The 23592-nt window shown below is 53.8% G+C and overlaps 1 protein-coding gene across 1 annotated transcript; it reads left to right on the forward strand.

Annotated features, from left to right (window-relative positions):
* On the forward strand, positions 1-23089 carry L3MBTL1 (L3MBTL histone methyl-lysine binding protein 1). Its single transcript, XM_052650938.1, has 20 exons — positions 1-136; positions 309-535; positions 874-1015; positions 1313-1463; positions 1624-1756; positions 2322-2406; positions 6696-6784; positions 7272-7376; positions 8217-8352; positions 8692-8783; positions 10215-10366; positions 10980-11056; positions 11900-11985; positions 12174-12284; positions 13006-13120; positions 13900-13999; positions 14173-14510; positions 18182-18339; positions 18758-18820; positions 22955-23089. The coding sequence occupies exons 1-20, from the start codon at positions 1-3 to the stop codon at positions 23087-23089; spliced, it is 2631 nt and encodes an 876-aa protein (XP_052506898.1).
* The last annotated feature ends 503 nt before the right edge of the window (positions 23090-23592 follow it).

Below are 23592 nucleotides of genomic sequence, written 5' to 3' on the forward strand. Positions count from 1 at the left end.
ATGGAGGGGCATGCTGAAATGGAGATGCTGAGGACACTGAAGGGACCCTCCACAGGGGAGGTCAGCGTGCACCTGGTGGCCGGAGATAGCCCGGGCTCTGGCTCTCACCTGCCCACTGCTGCCTTTATCATTCCAGGTGGGCCAAGCCAGGGGTCTGGGGGAACAGGAGAATCCGCATCCATGCCCAGGCAGATGTGGGTCCTGGGGAGGAGACGATACTTTTCACCTGCCTCCGCACTTGCATGGCAGGGTTGGGGCAGGGTCGTCAGGCTCGCCTGTGTCGTGTCTGTCCATGTATCTGTTCGCAGCCAGCTCGGCCGCCCTGGGTCTGCCCAGCAGTGCCCTGGATGTGTCCTGCTTTCCGCGGGAGCCGATCCACGTGGGCACCCCGGAGCGACCGGCCGGCAGCGTACCTGTCACAGCCACGGTTCTGCCGCAGTTGAGCACGGGGCCGGCGGCCAGCGCCAGCGCCAGTACAGTGCGGCTCCTGGAGTGGACCGAGGCCGCGGCCCCGCCTTCGGGGAGTGGCCTGCGGGTCAGTAGCTGTGGGGATTGGCGGGGTCCAGCGAGCCGCCGCTGTGGGCGGGGCCTGCGGGCCCGGAGGCGGGGCCAGAGGCGGACGGTGGGGAAGCTGGCCGAGAGGGAGGGTTCTGGGGGCGGGGCTTGAGGTGAGGGTCTCTGGGGGCGGGGCTTGAAGTGCTGCGCTCCCAAGAGGAGACAGCTCGGGGGGTTTCCAGGGCCTGTCTGTCTTACGGTGAATGAGCCTTGGGGGCGTGGCTTGCAGTGAGGCGGCGGGAGGGGGGACCATGCTGACTGGGGGTGGGTCAAGGGCCAGGCCAGGAGTCGTGCCCCTCTGACCCTTCCGCGCTACAGTTCCGGATAAGCGAGTACGCGCCGCCGAACATGGTGGGAGCAGAGCAACCCCCAAGCCCAGAGCTGCGGCGAGAAGGCGTGGCCGAGTACGAAGATGGCGAGGCCCCGGCGGGGGGTGGCGGCGCGGACCCCCAACAGCCGGGTAGGAGCCCCAGGCCCGGAGCTGGGCCCCTGCGGAGGCTGCGAGAGCCCCGAACTCGCAGGAGAGCCGAAGCCAGAGGCGTGGCCCGAGGGGGCGTGGCCCGGGTCCCGGCGGGTGTGCCCCCGCCGGCGGGTTGGTCTTGGGGCGGAGAAGGCTCTGGCGAGGAAGACAGGGCTGCCCAGTGGGGGAAGTAGGGAATGGGACCGAGATGGAGGCCCAGTGTGGGCTCCGAGGTGGGCGGAGCCTGAGTGTGGACCTGTTGGGTGGGCGGCCTGAGGTCCCTTTGGTCTCCCCCAGCGGACCTCTCCCAGGACCCTCCGGAAGGTCCGCCTCAAGACCCACCAGAGGATGATGGCACCTGCCCGTGCCAGGCTTGTGGGCCTCAGCAAGGCGCTGGTCCAGATCCTAGTTCCTCCAATGATGGCTGCCCTCAGCGCTTCCAGGAGCGGTAAGCCGGAGGGAATTAAGCCCCACTTCGCTGCCTTCTCCGGTCCCGAGGCCCCTTTGGGGCTTCTCCGGCCCCAAGGCCCCTCTCCTGTTTCGATCTTTGAGGGTAGGTGGATGGTGCAGGGTGGGTGGTTCCTTCCCTCAGGCTCCCCGTCCCTCAGGTCAGTCATAGTGGAGAACTCCTCAGGCCAGAACAACTGCACCAGCGCTTCTGAGCTCCTCAAACCCGTGAAGAAGAGGAAGCACAGGGAATATCAGAGCCCATCCGAGGAGGAATCTGAGCCAGAGGCCATGGTAGGAAGCGGACAGCTGGGAGGGCAGGGGGAGGCTGTACCTCAATTCTCACCAGCCCCTCCATTAATCCAGATGGTGGGGCTGGGCCACAGAAGACACATAATAACTCACTCATCATATTTTGGGGTCCTGTCTGGAGTCAGATCCTGTACTTGGTTGCAGGGAAATAAATAAACCACTTTCCTGTTTTTCTAGAGCCCCCACCTCAGTCTAATGGCAGGGCTGTCACCTTGACATGAACCAGCACCCAAGTAGGTGTGCAGGCAGATGGAAGGATTCCTCACTGGGGCCCCATGTCTGGGCTAGAGGCCATGGAGCACAGGGCAGGTATTCGTGTCCTCAGTTGCCCCACCTTGGAATGAGAACGGTAATCAGGCTGTGTAAACCAGGGGGTATGAGACTGTGCCCATGTAGTAAAGGGTCCCTGCTGGTAGCCTAGAAGAATATCCACCCATTGGGAGCGGAACACCCTGTGACCAGAGAGCCAGGCCTGGGCCAGGAATAGAGATAGGGGCTTCAGGCCGACTCACAAAGACAGGAAGCTGGGATCTGTTGCCCTCTCCAGGAGAAGCAAGAAGAAGGAAAGGATCCAGAGGGACAACCTACCACTAACACCCCAGAAAGTGAGGAATGGAACAGCAGCCAGCCTGGTATGATGGCCTGTGTATATATATTCATGAGCCATGTGTATACGCCTTTGGAGGTGTGAGGCTGGGAGTGCAGGTTACCATTGTGATGGTGTATTGTACATATATAGATGCCCATAAGTTAGCATGTATGTGTGCATGTGTGACAGAGAGAGTGTGTTTTTGGTTTGTGCCATGGTATATGTATCTTCTTGAGGCTAATATCATGTGTTTGTTTATCCTCTGTTATCTAGCGACTTAGCAGCAACTTAGCAGCCAGGTATGAGTAGGCCTCATAATATCCAAAGATTTGAGCAGACGTTAATGGCACCACATGGTATTGCTTCCCTGTGGTGGTGTGGGCAAGTCCGTACTGGTCACTGGTCTGACCTTGCTGTTTGGGCCTGCATTCTAAGCCTTTGGTTCTAAGAAAAATGGAACAAAGATCATTAATAGCCAGCTGTGGCCCTCAGACCTTCTGCATTACCATCTCCACTTTCCATGACAGCAGCCAATTGGAGCCAAGTAGAGTTTATCACACAATCACCCAGAAACTGTGTAGCAATGTCTGTCTGCCTTCCTCAAAACTGAATCTCTTCTACTAGTCATTATATCCCTGGTCCTTAGCCCAGAGGCTGGTGTGGAGTATACTCTCAATAAATGTTTGTTCAGTGGATGAATAAATGAGTTGTATGTTGATGTTTCCTCTTCGACCATGGCTTAGTTGCATGAGTCACTGTCTTTCCTGTTCCTTAGAGAGCCAGAGAGTGAGGTCAGTTTTAGGACATCTTTCTCCCTTGATGAACCCATTGCCAGTCAGAGGAGCCCGATCTGTGTCCAGGGCTTCAAACTCCGTAGTATTCTATATTCTGCCTATCTTAGCCAAACCATATTTTCATGGCTGTCTCTCTCACACAAGCTGTCACATCAGAAGCTAAAGTCTTAGCTCTCATTAGTTTTTGTCCTCTTTTAATTAATTAATTGGCTGTACCAGGTCTTCGTTGTGGCACGAAAGATCTTTGATCTTCATTGTGGCATGTGGGCTCTTTAGTTGAGGCATGCGAATTCTTAGTTAAGGCATGTGGGATCTAGTTCCCTCCTCAGGGATCAAACCTGGGCCCCCTGCTTTGGGAGCATGGAGTCTTAGCCACTGGACCAACAGGGAAGTTCTGGTTTATGTCCTCTTAAGTCTTAAAGAGAGGCAGGAGTTAATATATCTAACTATATTATATATATCTAACTATAGATATATAGATATATTGGCTCCACTGTTCTGTCTTTCTTAAGAAAGTACATTCTTAAACTAGCATTTTTTTCTCCTGGGTCCTGTTGACCAGGTTGAAGTTATCTTTTGATTTGTACATTTTACCATCTCACCTGTGAATATTAATGTGTGGCATTAGTTTCTGGATATTTTCTCCTTTCTGCCTTTTTTCAAGGGAAGAAACCTTGTCAGTAGACAGAAGTTTGCTCTTCTGGCTAAAATCTTTTTCCACTCATTTTGGGGATCTTTTAGCAGAAGAATCTGGGAGTAGGAGTGGGCACGGCAGGGCTGCTCGTGTGTCCTGTGTGTGCAGAGAATCTGTGTCTAACGTATCCATTTTTTTCTACAGTTAATGCTTTATACATGTTTTTGTAAGAAATAGCTTTCTAATAGCTTTATTGAGTTATAATTCACAAAACATGCCATCTACTCATTTGAGGTATACAATTCAGTGGGTTTTGGTCTATTCATGGAATTGTATAAACATAACCACAATCAATTTTAGAACATTTTCATCACTCCAAAAAGAAACCCTATACCTATTAACTGACATTCCGCCCAAACCACGAATTCCCCTCCAGCCTTAGTCAACCACCAGTCTACTTTCTGTATACATGGATTTGCCTGTTTTAGACATTTCATATAAATGAGATCATATAGCATGTGGTCCTTTGTGACTGGCTTCTTGCACTTAGCACAGTGTTTTCATAGTTTACGCATCTTGTACCGTGTATCAGTATTTCATCCATTTTTATTGCTGAATAATATTCCATTGTAGGAAATATCACACTTTATCAACTGATGGGTATGTGTGTTCTTTTCCACTTTCGGGCTGTTATGAACAATGCTGATATGAGCATCGGTGCACAAATTTTGTCTGGCCATAAGTGTTCATTTCTCTTGGGTATATACATAGCAGTGGAATTGCTGGGTGCTATGGTAACCATATGTTTAGCCTCTTAAGGAACTGCTATGTTTTCCAAAGTGGCCAAACCACCATATATTCCCAACAGTAGTGAATGAAAGTTCCAGTTTATCCACATTCTCACCAAGACTTGTTATAATTTGTCTTTTTATTTTTAAAAAGGATTTATTTAGTTGTCCTGACTTTTAATTGCAGCATATGGGATCTAATTCCCTGTCCAGGGATCGAACCCAGGTGCCCTGCATTGGGAGCACAGAGTCTTAGCCACTGGACCACCAGAGCAGTCCCTCTGTCTTTTTTATTATAACCGTCCTAGTGGGTATGAGGAGAAGGCAGCGGCACCCCACTCCAGTACTCTTGCCTAGAAAATCCCATGGACATGGACGGAGGAGCCTGGTGGGCTGCAGTCCATGAGGTCTCTAAGAGTCAGACACAACTGAGCAACTTCACTTTGACTTTTCACTTTCATGCATTGAAGAAGGAAATGGCAACCCACTCCAGTATTCTTGTCTGGAGAATCCCAGGGACGGCAGAGCCTGGTGGGCTGCCGTCTGTGGGGTCGCACAGAGTCAGACACGACTGAAGTGACTTAGCAGCAGCAGCAGTGGGTATGAAGTTATAGCTCATTGAGGTGGTTTTTTGGCTGTGCTGGGTCTGTTGGCTTTCTTTGGTTGCTGCGAGCAGGGGCCACTCTTCTTTGCACTGCCTGCGCTTCTCATTGCATTGGTTTCTTGTTTCAGAGCACAGGCTGTGGGCACTAAGACTTCAGTAATTGCAGCTTTCTAGCTCTAGAGAGTATAGGCTTCAGTAGTTGTGGCCCACGCGCTTAGTTGCTCTAGGATGTGTGGAATCTCCCCGGATGAGGAATCTAACCTGTGTCCCCTGCATTGGCAGGTGGATTCTTAACCGCTACGCCACCAGGGAAACCCTCTGTGTGGTCTCTTCTGTTCTTCCTCCTCACATGTTTTCCTCTTTTTTTGTTCTCTTTTTCCTCTTCTTTCCCAGTGAGCTTAGGTGGCGCTGTGATTCGGTCCTCTGGCTCAGGACTTGTCACACAGCTGTGGCCCTCTGGTTGAGACTTTGTAACCTCTGTTCAGTTCAGTCGCTCAGTCGTGTCCGACTCTTTGTGACCCCATGAATCGCAGGACGCCAGGCCTCCCTGTCCATCACCAACTCCCAGAGTTCACTCAGACTCACGTCCATCGAGTCAGTGATGCCATCCAGCCATCTCATCCTCTGTTGTCCCCTTTTCCTCCTGCCCCCAATCCCTCCCAGCATCAGAGTCTTTTCCAGTGAGGTGGCCAAAGTACTGGAGTTTCAGCTTTAGCATCATTCCTTCCAAAGAAATCTCAGGGCTAATCTCCTTCAGAGTAGACTGGTTGGATCGCCTTGCAGTCCAAGGGACTCTCAAGAGTCTTCTCCAACACCACAGTTCGAAAGCATCAATTCTTCGGAGCTCAGCCTTCTTCACAGTCCAAGTCTCACATCCATACATGACCACTGGAAAAACCATAGCCTTGACTAGACGGACCTTTGTTGGGAAAGTAATGTCTCTGCTTTTCAATATGCTATCTAGGTTGGTCATAACTAACCTCTGTTAGTGGGCCCATAATCCAGAGTGCCTTTGCCGACAATGGCCTAGGGGTGGGGGCTGGGCAGCGCAGGCAGAATTTGGTGCAGCCTCACCTGAGGCTGAGTCTCGCCTGGGCCCTGTGTGCCTGGCACCCTCATGGCTGAGTCTCACCTGGGCCCTGTGTGCCTGGCACCCTCATGGCTGAGTGGAATCAGAGGGCAGCACGTGATCACAGACAGAGGTTTGTTTTGGAGGTTAAAGTAGAGTTGGGTTGGGGGAACTGAGGAAGGTTTTATTTAAGAAGCAGCCTAGGACTTTCCTGGTGACTCTATTGGTAAAGAATCTGCCTGCAATGCGGGAGACGTGGGTTCGATCCCTGGGTCAGGAAGATCCCCTGGAAGAGGAAATGGCAACCCACTCCAGTATTCTTGCCTGGAGAATTCCAGGGACAGAGGAGCCTGGTGGGCTGCAGTCCATGAGGTTGCAACAGTCAGGATAGGACTTAGCCAACCACCACCTGAAGGGTCAGCCTGTCTGTCTCCTCCCCACAGCCTCAGAGGAGAAGAAACCAGGCTGGTCGTGGGAATCCTACCTTGAGGAGCAGAAGGCCATTGCTGCCCCCATCAGCCTCTTCCAGGACGTGAGTTGGATACTTCTGTGTTAGAAAGAGCTTGTCTCCCAGTCCAGGGACTCACCTCCAAACTCAGGCCTTCTGCTGCTTTCTGTGTCTGGCATTCCTCAAAGGACTGGCAGGATGGGAGGGGGATAGACTGATTAGGGACCTAGAGTAGAAAAGGGCTCACTATAAGGGACTTCCTGGGTGGGAAGAAATAGGAGGTGGGACCCAGGCTTACCCATCACTGGGCCTGCAGACTTTTGAATTCTGTTGCCTTTTACTTAATTCTACACACTGACTTGGGTAAGACGGAGCCCTGAAGTCCATTTTTCAAGGGACCTGGAAGCTAGTCTATCCTGCTTTGGATCCCTGCACTAAAGTTCCCCAAATAAGTTACCTCTTTGGTAGTGCTAAGCAGGTGGGCCCCTATGGTAGTTTCTTCACCCCCAGCCCACTAGGCTAGGATAATGCCAGAGGGGAGCTGGATCCTCTCCCATCTGTGCATTAACAGTACCAGACAGTCACTCATAACAAGAATGGCTTCAGACCGGGCATGAAGTTGGAAGGCATCGACCCTCAGCACCCGAGCATGTACTTCATCCTCACTGTGACCGAGGTGAGCTGAGGCTGGCACCCCCAATCTGATGACTCCCCTCGGGATGGACTGAAGGAGTCAGCCAAGGGCACGGAGGGCCTGGATTCAGACAGCACCCAACCTAATAGGGGGTTGAGGCAGAATATGCAGAAAACTAAAATGTAAACAAAAAGCAGGAGAAGGGTTGAGGTGGTGAGGTTACTGAGGAGCAGCACTCCCAAGGGCAGGGATGGTGGCATGAGTCCAACAAGGTCCTTATCCTCTTAGGAGCTCACAGTTGTGTGAGCATCAGCCAGATAAACAGTGATACCCCTCAGGGGTGATGACAGTTGTATGCAAAGGGGCACTGAAGGGGCAGGAATGGCTTCAGAGGGGAAGAGCCTCCATTGCTGAGTCTCGAGAGGTGAGTACGATGTCCCAGGCACAAGAGGCAAAGTGAGAAAAAGGCACTGGGCCATGGAACAACACGTTCAAGGGCTCCATGTTCAAGGAACTGCCATTAGCAGGCTGAGGTCTGAGCAGTGAGAGAGGGAAGCTGAAGGAAGGGTCCTTGAGGGCCCTGAGCTTTGGTCAGTGCCTTTGGGATCTGTCCAGGGCTCAAAGCGGCCAGAGGTTGTCTTAGAATCTCCTGTCTTGTGCCCAGAGCTCAGGGCTCATTAGCACATGAGCTGTGCTCCTGGTAGGATGGGAGGGTGTATGGCAAAGTTCAGGATGCAGGGAAATCTGGGAGTCAGGAGGGGTGAAGGGGGTAACCTTCCAGCAACAGACCCCTGAGACTGCCAGGCTGGATGAGGAGCAGTGAGGGAAGGGGAATGGTGTCTGCTGGCATTGAGTCCCTGTGCTTCCCCCTTACGGGGTCAGGTGTGTGGCTACCGCCTACGTCTGCACTTTGATGGGTATTCTGAGTGCCATGACTTTTGGATCAATGCCAATTCCCCTGACATTCATCCAGCTGGCTGGTTCGAGAAGACGGGGCACAAGCTGCAGCCCCCCAAAGGTAAGGCCTGGCTGGGTTGGTCCCAGTGAGGCAGTGAGCCCCCAGACCCTCCCTCTCCCCTTCCCTGTGGTTTCCCCCTTCCCTGTTCCCGTCGTACAACCAGCCTTTCTGCGTCCCATCCTGCTATGGCTCGGTCTCGGAGCTTCTGCTCTGCCCTTGCCCTTTGAGAGAAGTCCACCCAGGCTGCGTCCTGCTTTGGCAGGGGGGTCCCTGGGCAGGTTCCTGAGGGTTGTGGGGTCCTCAGGCCTGCCTGATTCTGCTGCTTCCGTGTGGGGTGCCCTCGCCACAGCCCAGCCTCTGTCTGCACGGCGCTCTGTTCGTCCCCCCCGAGGGGCCTAGGTTACAAGGAGGAGGAGTTCAGCTGGAGCCAGTACCTGCGCAGCACAAGAGCCCAAGCTGCCCCCAAGCACCTGTTTGTGAGCCAGAGCCACGTGAGTGCCCCCAGGACAGTCACTGCAGCCGGCCAGGATATCTGAGTCAGCAGACAAGAGTTCACTTATGGGTGCTCTCAGCTCAGTTCTGGTCCTCCCTGAACGGGAGGGCCTCCCTGAGTAGCTCCAGGGCCAGAGAGGAAAGCAGTTTTGGGTTTCCTCCAGTTTCCCCCCCTCCTCCCTACTGCTGAAATCCTCTCCTCCACACATCCCCTCTGAGCCTGGGCACTGAGGTGTCCTTCTTTCTTGCTTGGGTTTCCCTGCAATTCTTGTTGTCAGGTCCAAACCTTTATTCTGGGAGCAGCTTTTTGCATCCTTTTGACCAACATTGAGGCTCTCCCACGTGGTCCCAACGCTTACCTCTTGTCCTTCTCTCTGTTTGAGGCAACTGGCAACTTTATCCTACAGTTAAAGTGTCTCCTAATCCCAAACCAGAGGCCTGAGGGATCTAGGGAACTCACAATAAGCATGTTATTGTTGTCACTAAGTCATGTCTGACTCTTTGCTACTGCATAGACTGTAGCCCACCAGGCTTCTATGTCCATGGGATTTCCCAGGCAAGAACACTGGGGTGGGTTGCCATTTCTTTCTCCAGAGGACCATCCTGACCCAGAGATCGAGCCCAAGTCTTCTGTGTCTCCTGCATTGGCAGGTGGATTCTTTTACCACTGAGCCACCAGGGAAGCCTGGTAAACATGTTACCATCTGGAAAGTCCTGGGTCCCCGTGGGCCAGGGACTGCCCCATATTGTTCAGGCATGGACAGTACCACCCACCCCAGTCCTGCCCCAGACACCATACTTACAGGTGACTGGTGGGCTTCTACCAGCTCTGTGTGACAGGGGATGCAGATTTTAAGTCAAACTGTTCAAGTCCCAGCTCCACCATTGACCAGCCTTGTGGTCCTGGGCAAGTCACTTAACTTATACAAATGGAGACAATGATACCCATCTCCCTAGGGTTGTTGTAAAGACTGAGGGAGGTGATGGCTTTTGGAGTTTATGTCTGACACATGGCAGGTGCTTCCCTGCCCCCTCTCCCCACCTCCTGCCTCACATGTCAGCTCATCTTTCCCCGCCACCCTGTGGTGCACCCAGTTCCCTCAGCTCAAGCTGAGCCAGGCTTGTCTGGGGAGGGGAGGCCTGTGCTCAGCCTGGCAGGCTCTTTGGGTGAGTGAGTGGCCTCCTGTCAGTGAGGCTTCCTCTGAGCATTCCTCGGAGACCAGAAGTGCCTGAGGACTCAAGGCTGGGGGGTATGATTCTGCCTTGGAGAGACCCTCTTCCTCAGCCTCTTTCTCCCACCCTCCCCGCCCGTGCCCACCCAGCAGAAACACAGCCCCCAGGGAACCTGTTCCTCTTCCTTAGCCAGTGGGTCCTGCGCCAGCACAAGCCAGCCTGGGCCTGGCCGTGGCAGCCCCTCTTCTTGCCCCCAGAGTCCCCCAGCCCTGGGCTTCCAGGTGGGCATGAAGCTGGAGGCTGTGGACCGCATGAACCCGTCCCTCGTCTGCGTGGCCAGTGTGACCGACGTGGTGGACGGCCGCTTCCTGGTGCACTTTGACGCCTGGGATGACACTTACGACTACTGGTAGTGGGAGGGCCCAGACCGGGCCCAGGGGCGGGGGAAAGGGGCGGGCGAGGGACGAGGGCGCGGGGTGCGCCAGGCAGCCTGGCTCAGCCCTGGTATTCGTATTGCTCAGGGGACAGTTGACTGCCCTGTGGATCTCAGCTACAGGGGCCCAGCCTTTTTGGCACCAGGGACCAGTTTCGTGGAAAACAATATGTTCAAGGACCGGGGCTGGGGGTGGTTTGGGGATGATTCAAGCACATTACGTTTATTGTGCACTTTATTTCTGTTATTATTACAGCAGCCCCTCCTCAGATCACTAGGCGCTAGATCCCGGAGGTTGGGGACCCCTGATCTGCATCATTTAGTAATTATGATGCCAATTAAATGTTTCATCTAAAAGTACCAGGGTTAAAACAAGCAGACCCCTGTGACCCATGACTTTCTCTGAGATAGTAAGGCAGTATTAGAGTTTTTAGTTACTGTTGGAATTTTCTGACTCCCTCACCAGTCACCAGTCTGACTCTCCCTCAGAAGTAACGTGAGGGTGGGCCCTGTCGCCATGATGTCACAGGACAGCGGGCTCTGGGCCTTGAAGTCTCACCTGAGACAGTGAAGAATTCTTGGGTTTCAGGTGTGATTCCAGCAGCCCCTACATCCACCCGGTGGGCTGGTGCCAGAAGCAAGGAAAGCCCCTCACCCCTCCACAAGGTGACCCTGCAACCTGAGCCACCCCTCTCTCCCCGGTCCCTTACCAGTACCTCATTAGCTGGGTCTCTAAGGGTAGGCCAAGGGCACACGCATAGCCTGGAGCCTTAGCTCCTTTGCCTGAGAGCTGCCTTTGATCTTAGGAGAGTCCTGTTAAACCCTGACTCTGTTGAGGCTGAAGGGAAATTCCTGGTCCAGGGGTTAGGACTCTGCCCTTTCACTGCCAAGGACATGGGTTCAATCCCTGGCCAGGGAACTAAGATCTCACAACCAAAAAAAAAACCAAAACGAAAGTTAGATGAGCCCTCTCAGTAAGGGAACAGGAATCTAGAGTGAAGAAAGCGTATCCTTCCCTATCAGGGTATGATACTGGCACTAGTGATAAAGAGCCCCCCTACCAGTGCAGGAGACGTCAGAGACGCAAGTTTGATCCCTGTATCAGGAAAATCTGGAGGAAGGCATAGCAACCCACTCTGGTATTCTTGCCTGGAGAATTCCATGGGCAGAGAAGCCTGATGGGCTTCGGTCCATAGTATGCAAAGAGCTGGACACGACTGAAGCGACTTAGCACTCAGAACATACATTAGGGGTTCAGATGGGACTGGGGCTGGAGCAAGGCAACAGAGCCAAGGAGAGGACTGGGAACCAGGGTTCCCAGATAACCAACTAAATGGCTTGCATCTGCCTGGCACACCTCCCCTTCAGGAGCCCCCTGCAAGGAGCAGGCTGTGACACAGGGGGATTTCTGTCCATGGGCTTCTGTCCTTTCCACGCCCCTGGCCCTGCTTGGAGGGGAGGAGGTCCCTGCTACACCTGCCTAGACATTGCCCTCATCCTCTCCTCCAGACTACCCAGACCCTGACAGCTTCTGTTGGGAGAAATATCTGGAAGAAACCAGGGCCTCCGCTGTGCCTGCCTGGGCCTTCAAGGTGGTGAGTTGGCTTTCTCTGCTGCCCCCAGAGCTGAGTTCAGGAAAGTACAGAGCCCTCAGTCAGGCAGGACAGGGCCCCAGCCTCCCACTTTGGCCACAGTTTCCCCAAGCACAGCACCTGGGCATCCCTCTTGGGGCCTCAGTTCTGCTGAGCAGGGCCTTGGCCTGAAGACCACTCTCCCCCTGTAGCGACCCCCACACAGCTTCCTGGTCAACATGAAGCTGGAGGCCGTGGACCGCAGGAACCCAGCCCTAATTCGTGTGGCCAGCGTGGAGGATGTGGAGGATCATCGGATAAAGGTGGCTCTGGGCCCCTCGGGCTGGGGGAGTGGACAGGCCGATGGGGTAGGACTTCCGTAGACGGGGCTGAGGTCAAGGGCATGGCATGAGCCAGACTGCAGGGAAGCTGCATGTTGCAGGGAAGGGAGCTCCAAACTTGAGGCGGAAGATCTTGGGTCTCAGTCAGGTCTCATCTGCGACTTAACCTTTGTGAGTCAGGACAAGTCCCGTCCCTTCTCTGAGCCTATCAGATGGGCCCACGAATCCTTGTCCTACCCAAAGACTGATGGGAGATGCCAGTAACTTCGGGGCTTCCCTGGTGGCTCAGCAATAAAGAATTCACGTGCAGTGCAGGAGCCACAGGAGACACGGGTTCGATCCCTGGGTCAGGAAGATCCCCTGGAGGAGGGCACAGCAACCCACTCCAGTATTCTTGCCTGAAGAATCCCCATGGACGGAGAAGCCTGATTGGTAGGCTACAGTTCATGGAGTCCCAAAGAGTTGGACATGACTGAATCAACTTGGCATGCATGCATGCCAGTAACTTCATAGGTGGAACCTTTGGGAAGTGTGGTGGTCGAGATGGATTATTGTGAGGTTGGACCCTTTTCCTTCCAATTCAGGATCTTGCTTCTGACAGGCCCCAGGGATGGGGAGAGCCTCCTGGAGCCTGGAGGACCTCTCGGCCGAGCTGGGCTCCACGAGGAACACCTGACCTCCCGGGCCTTTCTTTCCTCCCCAGCTCCACTTTGATGGCTGGAGTCACGCCTATGACTTCTGGATTGATGCTGACCACCCTGACATCCACCCAGCGGGCTGGTGCTCCAAGACGGGACATCCCCTGCAGCCTCCTCTCCGTGTGTACCCCTGGGGCACTCTGACCCTTTCCTCCTGATGTCTGACCCTGCCCCCGAGCTCTGGCACCACCCCGCTTCTATAGTATGCCCACAGTAAACTCTGGGGTCCCTCATCCTCCCCACCCTGGGGAGGGTCTCTGCTGCACTGAGCAGTGCTTCTGGCCTCCCCATTTGCTGGGTGGGGGACCTGGAGGTGTGAAGGGCGAAGCTCACTGGGGAGCAGATGCTTCAGAGGTAGTTGTGCCCTAAGGAGTCCTCTCAGCGTCCAGCAGAGCCACGTAGAGCATGCGTGGTGCTTGCTAAGGCACCACGGCTCCCTGCATCAGATCATGCTCCCCGCTGCCGGCAGGGCTTGGAGGTCGCCCGCATCTGTTTCATACTGGGCATGGATCCTTGTCAGCTGTTCTCCAAGCATAGGCAGAGACTAAAAAAATAGTCCCCAAAGTCTTGGGGTTGAAACTGAGAAACAAGAATAACATGAATCTGCCTGATGTAGCTTCTGGGTGCAGCTGTGTCCACACCAGCCCCGAGCTGATCGAGGGTGCTCCTCTTTCCAGAGACAGAGGGTATGGCCTGCAGGTTTCCACAGTGTATATGAGAGCCAAGCCTCCATTCCCAGGGACTGATGTCTGTTAGCAGGAAGTGGCATCCCAGCCAGGCTCAGGGCCCCTGTACCTGGGAACTGGTTCCTACTGCTGACCTTCCCTACCTTCCATGTCCCTTCCCCCAGGCCCACCTCCACCCCCCAGACCCCATGCTGACGCTTTTCTCCCCTCCAGAACCCAGAGAGCCCAGTGCTGCCTCCCCCACGGGCTGCCCCCCTCTCAGCTATCGGAGCCTGCCACACACCAGGACCTCCAAGTACAGCTTTCACCACCGGTAAGTGAAGGCCTCCTGCTCAGGGACCCTCAGGCACTGTTCAGAGGGGGTCTGTCTTGTATCCACCATGGGTGGCCAACCAGGGTCCACCTGTCTGCTCTCCCAGTGAGGCCAGGCTTGGGAAGAGCCAAGTGGGACCAAGCAGCTCCGTCTCAAACCTCCTTCTTCTCCAGGAAGTGCCCCACTCCTGGTTGCGATGGCTCTGGCCACGTCACCGGCAAGTTCACAGCTCACCACTGCCTCTCGGGTTGCCCCCTGGCCGAGAGGAACCAGAGCCGGCTGAAGGCAGAGCTGTCGGACACGGAGGCCTCGGCCCGTAAGAGGAACCTCTCGGGCTTCTCCCTAAGGAAGAAGCCTCGCCATCACGGCCGGTGCGGAGGGCAAGGGTGCGGGGCCTCAAGTCCTCCGAGGCCAGACCAGGCGCTGAGTCCCTGCCATGGGCCCGGCTCCTCTCTCTCCAGGATCGGGCGCCCTCCAAAGTACCGGAAGATCCCACAGGAAGATTTTCCGAGTGAGTCCTGGTTTATTTGTTCCCTGTGTCCTCCACCGTGTTCACCGTGGCAGCTTAGCTATTGGTGGGAGGAGTCACCAGGGGTGCACAGAGTGGGAGAGGCTGGGAGGCAGGTGTCGCGATACTTGGAGATAGAGAGCAGTGCCAAGACACAGCATGGGGCCTTGAACGGCCTATATGCTAGCCCCTTTCTACCTCAGGCCTTGCTGTGAGTCTGCCGGCAAGATGCAGAGCCTCTCTGGGCTCCTGGTCACCCCCTGTGAGGCGGGATGATGCCCCCAGCTCTGCTTTTCTCAGTCTTGGCTTCCCGGGAGGGAAGTCACGGCCATTACTTTCTAGCTGTGTGACCTTGAGCAAGTCACAGCTCTGAGCGTCAGTTTTCTCATTTGAAAACATGAATAATACCTGCCTTTCAGGAGTCAGTTACCTGAAATAATAGTGCCTACTACACTATCAAGCACCTGCTGTAGGCCAAGCACCGTTTCAGGTGCTTTATCTTTACCATCTTGCTGACGCTCACAAGTGGTCTGCAACATAGATGTCGTACACCTGGTCAGCTTCCATTATAAGGCCGTGTTCTGACTGCCAGAGGGTGCTTGCCTGCTGTGTTCATTCCAGAATTATCCTGAGAACTTGGGAAGTCTTTCCATGGACAAGGCTGTGTTCCGGATTAGACTGGGAAGGACTCACCTGAGTCCTAAGACACTTCAGGGACAGGGCGGGGGACAGCGCCCAGGCCTTTGACCTCTGGGCACGGCTCCCCTGTTCCATCAGCTGGCTGGCTCTCACAGAGGGGACACTGGTCCCTCTGGATTTTGTTCCGGAGACTTCTCATGCGTCCATGGGTAGGCCTCCTCAGTGTGGGTCTGCTGGAAAACAGCTCCCTGGGGAAAGCTGCCTGCCTGGAGAGCTCAGGACTTGGCTGTGCTCACAGTGCTCATGGGGCCCTCCAGGACCCATGAGTGTCAGCTCTTGGAAAGAACGAGGAAACCACCATGATTTCCTTACACAACCGCTTCATCTCCTTTTTATTTCTTTTTAAAATTTATTTGGCTGGACCGGGTCTTAGTGGCAGCATGTGAACTCTCAGCTGTGGCCTGTGGGATCTAGTTCCCTGACCAGGAATCGAACTCGGGCCTCCTGCACTGAGAGCTCAGAGTCTTAACCCCTGGACCACCAGAGAAGTCCCCTCAACCGGTTCGTTTTCAAGTTGGGAAACTGAGGCCCATGTTACGTGAGGTGCCCAGCATTAAAACCACAAGCAGTAAGGAACTGATTCCAAGTCCAATTTGTGGTTTCTGTTATACTGCATCCCCCCTCTTCCCTGCCCTCACCTTCCCATGGTGCCTATTCAGCACATAGTTGCTAACTTCTAATAGCAATGCTCTGGACTGAATGTTTGTAACCCCCACAATGCATAAGTTGACACTTAATCCTCAATGTCAGGATGTTTGGAGTGGGGCCTCTGGGAGGTGATTAGGTCATGAGGATGGACCCCTCATGAATGGGATTAGTGCCCTCCTAAGAGACCCCTTACCCCTTCTGCCATGGGAGGACGCAGTGAGGAGATGGCAGCCAGGGGGTCAGGAGGTGGGCCTTCACTACATACCCAGTCTGCTGGTGCCTTGATCTGAGACTTTCAGCTTCTAGAACTATGAGAAACACATTTCTGTTGTTTTTAAGCAAAAGAAAAAAAAAAAAAAGAGGAGCTATAATAGATGTTTAGCAGTTAGATAAGATACCACCCTGGTGGCTCAAATGGTGAAGAATATGCCTGCAAGGTGGGAGACCCAGGTTCAATCCCTGGAAAAAGGAATGACAACCCACTCCAGTATTCTTGCCTGGAAAATCCCATGGACTAGAGGTCTGGCGGGCTATAGTCCATAAGGTCTCAGAAAGTCAGATAAGACTGAGCAACTAACACACACACACACACGCACACACACACACACACACACACACACACACACACACACACACAATAGATGTTTTGCAGTTAGATAAGATACTATGGGCTGCCTACAAATGCTTCTGTCCTGTGCTCTGGGGAAGAAAGATAAGGAGCTCAGCTCCCAGACTCCTCGCCAGGATGCATGGAGCACCAGATAGCTGACTTCGAAGAGGGACACTGTGGGGACAGGAGGCCAAGTGCTGATGGCAGCAGCTGTCACGGGAGATCCAGGCTGTACCCTAAATGGGTCCTCTGCAGGGGCTGATTGGGCTGTGCAGCAGTTGCAAGCTCTGGGGTTGTCCTGAAGGCTGGGGCTCTTCAGAGTATGGATGGGAGCCTGGGTTTGGGCCAATGAGCAGAGAGACAGCAGGTGGGCAGTTAGAGAACAATCTGTGAGTCTGGAACCAGGATCCCAGAGGCTCTGAGGATGACTTTGAGGTCCAAGGAGTCAGGGCAAAAGACTGAAGTGAAGGGGAGGGATGGAAGGAGACAGTGATGAGCCAGGTGGGCCTTGGAGAAGAGGTCAGCAGGGGGCCACATGCTTGAGAGTCTGGAATTAGCACCAAGTGAATAGGATAGAGCCGGCTCTCTTGGACTCTGGGCAGAGGCAGGGCAAGCCCCTGGGACAGTGGCCGCATGGCCCAAAGCCAGCCAAGGCAGATTAGGTAGGCAGAAGGTAGGTTTGCCAGAGTCCCCAGAAGTAGATGAAGTACACAGCTGCCAAGCCCAGCCAAGGAGGAAGCCAGGTAGAGAAGGGTCGCTCACCAAAAGGTAGAGCCACTTGGAGGCTGGAGGTTGGGAGCCAGGGGTTCCAGGAGCAGACGAAGCAGAGGGACAGGCAGTGTGGGTGGGCGAGTGGATCAGGGATCACCCTGGAGGTGCCAGAGTAGGCGGGGGGCTGGCATGTAGGGAATGAACCAGACCCAGCTGGGGACGTAGTGGGAGGAAAGGAACTTAAGGCAGTGGCATCGGCTGGGGGGTTCGCTTCAGACAGGGTAGGCTGGTTCTCCCCACCACCACCACCACCCTGCCACGGCATGTGGGGAACTTAGTGCCCTGACCAGAGATCAAACCTATGCCTCCTCTTGTGGAAGTGTGGCGTCTTAGCCACTGGACAGCCAGGGAAGTCCCCTGGGAAGGCTGACTCTGCTTCTCAAACAGAATCCCCAAGGCTGTGACAGTCAGGGCCCAGAAGGACTTCGCAAACGGAGGGCAAACAGGATGGGCATTTGATGTCCAGGCTGAGGATATAGCAACCCACTCCAGGATACTCCCCCGGAGAATCCCATGGACAGAGGAGCCTGGCGGGCTCCAGGCCATAGGGTCACAAAGAGTCAGACACGACTGAAGCGACTGAGCACACAGCGTGCTGAGATGGCTTGGATATCAGGGGCTGTGTGGATGCAGAGTCTCCAGAGAGTGCTGTTTCCAGGATGCTGCTGCAGCTCCAGGAGAAAAGAGCATCCTTGCAGGGCCCAGGTGCTACAGCCTCGGGGGAGGGTGGGATCTTCCTACATGGTCTGTAACATGAGGGACAAGCGCTGGGTGAGGAGTTGGGGGATCTGGTTCACCCCCTTGGCTCTGCAGGGCTGTCTGAAAGGGGTCATGGTCTGGCACCCTCTGTCAGCCAGTCTCCCATGTGGCCTGGGGATGAGCGGGCTTTGGAGGAAGACAGGTTCGTCCTCGGCCCTGGCCACCAGCCTCTGCCTCTGCCTTGCAGCGCTGACCACCGACGTCACGCACCAGTCCCTCTTCATGTCAGCCCTGTCAGCCCACCCCGACCGGTCGCTGTCCGTGTGCTGGGAGCAGCACTGCAAGCTCCTGCCCGGCGTGGCAGGCATCTCGGCCTCAACAGTCGCCAAGTGGACCATCGACGAGGTGAGGGGCAGGGACCCGTCCCCTTCCTCTGCCCTTCCTTTGCCCTCACCGCGCCCTGGCGGGAGGGATCAGGAAAGGGCCCCATCAGGTGGAGCCCCATACCACTCCTGACTCATCATCCCTCCATCTACAGCCTCTCCCAGCTGCCCACTGGGGCTGCCTGAGCACCATTTGATAGGCCCGTCCTATGGGGTGGAGAGGGGGGCGTGCCTCTAATCCAGCAGGAGAGACCAGCTCAGCCCAGGGCCTTGGGAGCAAGGGGCCTCACCTTGGACCCCCAGCAGCGCAGAGAGTCAGGATCCTCTGGGGCTGCTAAGAAAAATTACATGTCAGAGCCCAGGAGGCACCAACGCCAGGCAGGGCCACCTCCTCTCCTGAGCCCTGTGCCCTTGGCAACACGTCTCCTTTGGTTTCCAAGGTCTTCGGCTTCGTTCAGACCCTGACAGGTTGTGAGGACCAAGCGCGGCTCTTCAAGGATGAGGTGGGTGCTCGGTGCAGGGTGGGGACCAAGCAGCGTCATTGTCCTTGAGATGGCAGGGCGTGGGCACTCTCCCCAGCACTGCCCCCAGCTGGGGAGGGCCTCTCTTGTCCCACCTGAGGTCAGAGGGGACCAGTCACAGTGACCCACGTCTTTGGGGAAAATCTGGTACGGATGGCCATGGCCTGGCTTGGGAACCCAGCCCTCTGTGTTCAGACCGTCAGCAGGAAGGGAAACCGTCCCGGAAACACGATTCCATTCACTCCTTTGCTCTCTGTCCAAACTTAGCTTCCCCAGTGGCAGCCAATTAAAATGTATTTTGACTGACACGACTATTGCTATTTACTGCAAGGATGCTAACACACACTTAAAATTAAGACCCAAAAGCTTACCAGAGATGAGAGGCAGTGAGTTGTAGGCGAAAGGCCACTAGCTTCGGGGCAGGTGGGTGTGAATCCTGGTTCTGCAGGTTAGAGGCCTTTTGAGTCTGCATCTCCTCACCTGTAAACTAGAGAGAAAATGGGTATAATGATGGCTGCCTTGCAGGGCCGCGTGAGCGCTGGAATTGATGAGTGGTCCTCGTACCAGAATGTCTAGTGTGACTATGTCGCTAGTGTCTCTACAGCCACAGGCCCGGTATAGGGAGGGCTCAGGCAGGGGTGGTTGTGGCTTTCACTGTGTAGTTGTCCTTCACTAAAGAGCTTTATCATGACTCTCCTAATTTGTAGAGTTTGAAATCAGAAGAGACCTTTTGAGTTTATTTAGGAATTCCTTCCAAAGACTACATGTACCCCCTTCACCTAAGAGAGTGTAGTCTCAGCTCCCCAAAGATGCCGCCTCCAGGTGAGGTGCCCGAGAGAAAGAAGTCGCCTCTTTCCCAGGAAGCATCTCTTTATCCAGGCCCAGCACGGCCAGTTTCTTCATCGACCCTTGGACGGTGGCCCTCCCAAGTGCCTCTCCATCTGGGTGCTCGCCTTCTTGGTTCATGATCTTCTTATTGGACTGTGTGTGTTCAGAGCTGTGCCCTATGTTTTAGCTGCCCTCTGATCAACACAGAACACACTGGGCTACTGATCCTCTGGGTGTTCATTCCTTTTGTTTTTAAAAAGACTTTGTATGTTTTTAGAGCGGCTTTAGGTTCACAGCAAAATTGAGAGGAAGGTGCAGAGAGTTCCCATGTACCCCCTGCCCCATTATCAGCATTCCCCATGAGAGTGGTCCCCAAGAGAGTGGTTACACCTGATGAGCCGACACCTCGGTTTTTTTAATGGAGGTAAAATATGCGTGGAGTGAGATGTACACACACATATTTAATTATACTTCTCAAAAGTATAATTCTACAGGTTTTGTGAAATGTATATACCCTGAACCCAATATGTCAGTCAAGATGTGAAACATCCATCATACCAGAAAGTTCTTTCTTGACCCCTGTTGTCAGCTCTCGTAGACAACCGCTGTTCTGATCTCTAGCTCCATAGATGAGTCTTCTCTGTTCTTGAACTTCATGTTAATGGAATCATACAGCACATACTCTTCTGCGTTTGTCTCTTTTCAGCGTAGTTTTGGAGGTTCATCTGCATTGTGTGTAACTAGTAGTCAGCTCCTTTTTATCCTGAGCAGTGCTCTGTTTTATGAATATCCCACAGTTCTCCTGTTAATGGGCATTTGGGTAGTTTTCTTCTTCTCCAGATTTGAACCCTATATTTTTGTTGGCAAAAGTTCGCGCGAGCTTTATTATAGCCTCATCATACCAGCTTGGAGTTCGTGAAAGTCCCCAAGTTGCCCCTTCTGTCAGTTGTCTGCTATAGTCTAACCAAATCTTCTTGTACTGCTGGAGGGTTTTCTTTTTTGTATTAGTCTTAATGTAAAACTTTACATGTATCCCTATTAAATGATCTCTTGCTGGCTTCATAGTCTCATTATTCTGTCATGTCTAATATTAACAAGGCTTCCTATCCTTGTACAGCTTGTGCTAAGCCTTCTGTCTTCCACCAAGTCTTCTGTGCACGTGTTTAATGAGACAGAGCGGAAGATGTGGCACTCACTAGAGATCTTTCTTTGGGTGATGACAGATTGTAAATCAATGCTCTTTGAGTTCAGGGGCTTAGCCAGCCACAGAATCACCCCAGGCTTTGGGCTTTCTCCCCTTTTTAGGAGGAGTGGTCTCTCCCTTGAGCATCTGCTGGGTATTTCAGTTCAGCATAATCTGTGATGCAAAAAAGCAATGCCAAAGGGGGGCAGTGTGCTGGTAGCCCACCAGCATCCAGGAGAGTCCACTCAGGGTAGACGGGGATCTCTGCAAGGTCTGAGGGTTGCCTTCCGCAGGTCTGGTCTACATCATCTGTCATCCCCAAGGAGGACGCTGCTCCAAGGAATGGGCTTTCTCTGGCTGAACTGATGCTTTGTGGGACATGAGGGAGGATTCATTCCAGTCGGGACAGACCAGTCATTAGAGGAATGCTTCATGAGTGAGAAATTGGATCTGCTCCAATTTCGGATCAGTGGTCTGATGGGTTGCCTGTCCAGTCTGGTGATCAGCACCGGTGGTCCTAGGGAAAGTCTGCCCAGTCCTCTCTTTGTCCCCTTCATGGTAGCTATTGCATATTTGTTCACCAAATAATTACTGATATCTGTTATGTGCCTGGCCCGGCATAAAATGATTGAGGGCTGATTCCTTAGTCTTTCTGCCTTAGTTTCCTTTTCTAAGGGGGTAACAAGGCGGTAATACTGGTACTGCTTCTGAGAAGTGTTGTGAGGATTATTGAATCAGTTAATGCACCAGAAGTGTTTAAGAAGAGTGCTGGACTCATAAGGAACACCATAGTTGTGTTGTATTTGCCGTGATGCTTAGGGAGGAACCATAGGAGGCATGGTGCCTCTTCGATAGAGGGGTCCTAGCCTCAGAGGAAGGAGTTCTTCAAGCCAGTGGTAGGACCAGGAGCCCTGTGGCCCTCCTGCCCAGAGGCTGCCCAGCCCAGCCCAGCCCACCTGCCAAGAGGCAAAGCCCTTGTGCTCACCATCCCCACTTCTTGCCCCACCTCCCTCCCTCCCGTTCTGGCTCTCTTCAAGTCCTCCCCTCCTCCTTAACAGACTTCTCCCTTCCCTGTCTCTACCTGTAACCCCATCCCGGAGAATTAACAATTATCAACCACTTCCGTATTTGCTTTGCCTATTTTTAGGTGAAGTAGCTTTAAGTAAATAGTGGACATCATGACCTTTCAGCCCTGAGCCCTTCAGCACGCATCTCTTAAAAACTAAAGTCTTTCTCTGCATAACCGCCGCCTTGTCATCCCACTGAACAAATGGGCAGTAGCAGCTTTATATCACTTGTATTCTGCTGAATTCAGATTTCCCTGCTCGTGACTGGAATATCTTTTGCAGTTGGTGTTTTTGAGCCAGGACCCAAGCAAGGTTCACACAGTTGATCTGGATCATCACGTCTCTTAAGTATCTAGAGTAGTTGCCCTCTGTTTGTTTCTTTTTTCACAACACTGTAAACAGTCTTGGTGAATGTGAACTTCTAGACTTGTCTCATTGCTTCCTCAAGGTGTCATTTAACTAATTCCACTCTCCCCTGTGTTTCTTATAAACTGGACATCAGGTGCAGAGGCTTGGTTAGATTCAAGTTAAATCTCTCTCTCTTTTCCTCTCTTCCTTCCCCACCCTGCCCTTCCTTCTCAAAAAGAGCTCACAGGTAACAAGGTAGAGCTTAGCCCACATCACATGGGATTGCCAGCCGTGTCTGCTGGTTTACTATTCACAGCACTGAAATAGACTTCTGGGTTTATATGAGGACAGCAACAACGGGTTCTCAGAATCCCCTGTCAGTGAGGACACGGAGTGTTTTGCAAATACACTCTGAAATCCAGACCAGCCAGAGAGAGAGAGACTGTGTGTGTGTGGACGGGGGAGGCCAGTGGATGTCTTTCTTTCCTTCTCTGTCCCCATCGCTGTCTTCCTTTTTTCCTCCCTCCCTTCCTTGTCCTTTCTCCTTTTTCCTTTCTCTCCCGCCTTCCGCCGCCCCTCCCCACACCTGTCCTTCACGCCCATCTTCTTTCTCCCTCCCACCCCCCACGCATACCCCCCACCCTCCTCCTTCCCCTCTCCGCTTTCCACCTCCCTCCCGCGACCCCTCAGATGATTGACGGCGAGGCCTTCCTTTTGCTGACACAGGCGGACATTGTGAAGATCATGAGCGTCAAGCTGGGCCCAGCCTTGAAGATCTACAACGCCATTCTCATGTTCAAAACCGCCGACGACACCTTAAAGTGACTGGCGCAGGGCTGGGCCTCCCCCTGCAGCTGATGCTTCCTTCCCAACTTGAGTTCCTACCATCCCACCTGTGGCCCCCCCCACCCACCCTCTGGCCCTTAACCGGGGTGGTCCTTCTCTCTGGGGCCACTTCCTGCAAGGTACAGGGGAGCAGAAGAGCCCTGGGGAGGATGGAGTCCTGGAGCTCATCCACCACCAGGCACACCAGTGAGGGTGTGAGCCGGCCGCTGGAGCGTTACTGGTGGCGAAGGTTGAAGGTGCCCCACCCATGACGGCCCCACCTCTCCAGCGACCTGTTTCATCACCGAAGGGTCTTTCTCTCAGCAGTTAAAAAAAGAGTCTGGTAGAACGGGAGTCCTTCAGCCTGAGCCCCTTCTCTCTTCGGCGTCTCTCTATGCTTCCCCCTCCCCACCCGCCGTCTCCTTTCCTCCCTCCAGGAAGCCACCCTGCAGCAAACACATTGATTCAAAGCAGCACCTTTGTTTCTGTCTGCTGGTTTTGTT

The sequence above is a fragment of the Budorcas taxicolor genome, chromosome 13 (assembly GCF_023091745.1).
Source record: "Budorcas taxicolor isolate Tak-1 chromosome 13, Takin1.1, whole genome shotgun sequence".
NCBI lineage: Eukaryota > Metazoa > Chordata > Mammalia > Artiodactyla > Bovidae > Budorcas > Budorcas taxicolor.

Excerpts from the sequence above, each read along its gene's own strand:
- L3MBTL1 (XM_052650938.1), top strand. The coding sequence starts at position 1 with ATGGAGGGGCATGCTGAAATGGAGATGCTGAGGACACTGAAGGGACCC. Across the intron at positions 13,121-13,899 it reads TCCCCTGCAGCCTCCTCTCC|AACCCAGAGAGCCCAGTGCT; the intron begins GTGTGTACCCCT and ends TCTCCCCTCCAG. Across the intron at positions 14,511-18,181 it reads CCCACAGGAAGATTTTCCGA|CGCTGACCACCGACGTCACG; the intron begins GTGAGTCCTGGT and ends TCTGCCTTGCAG.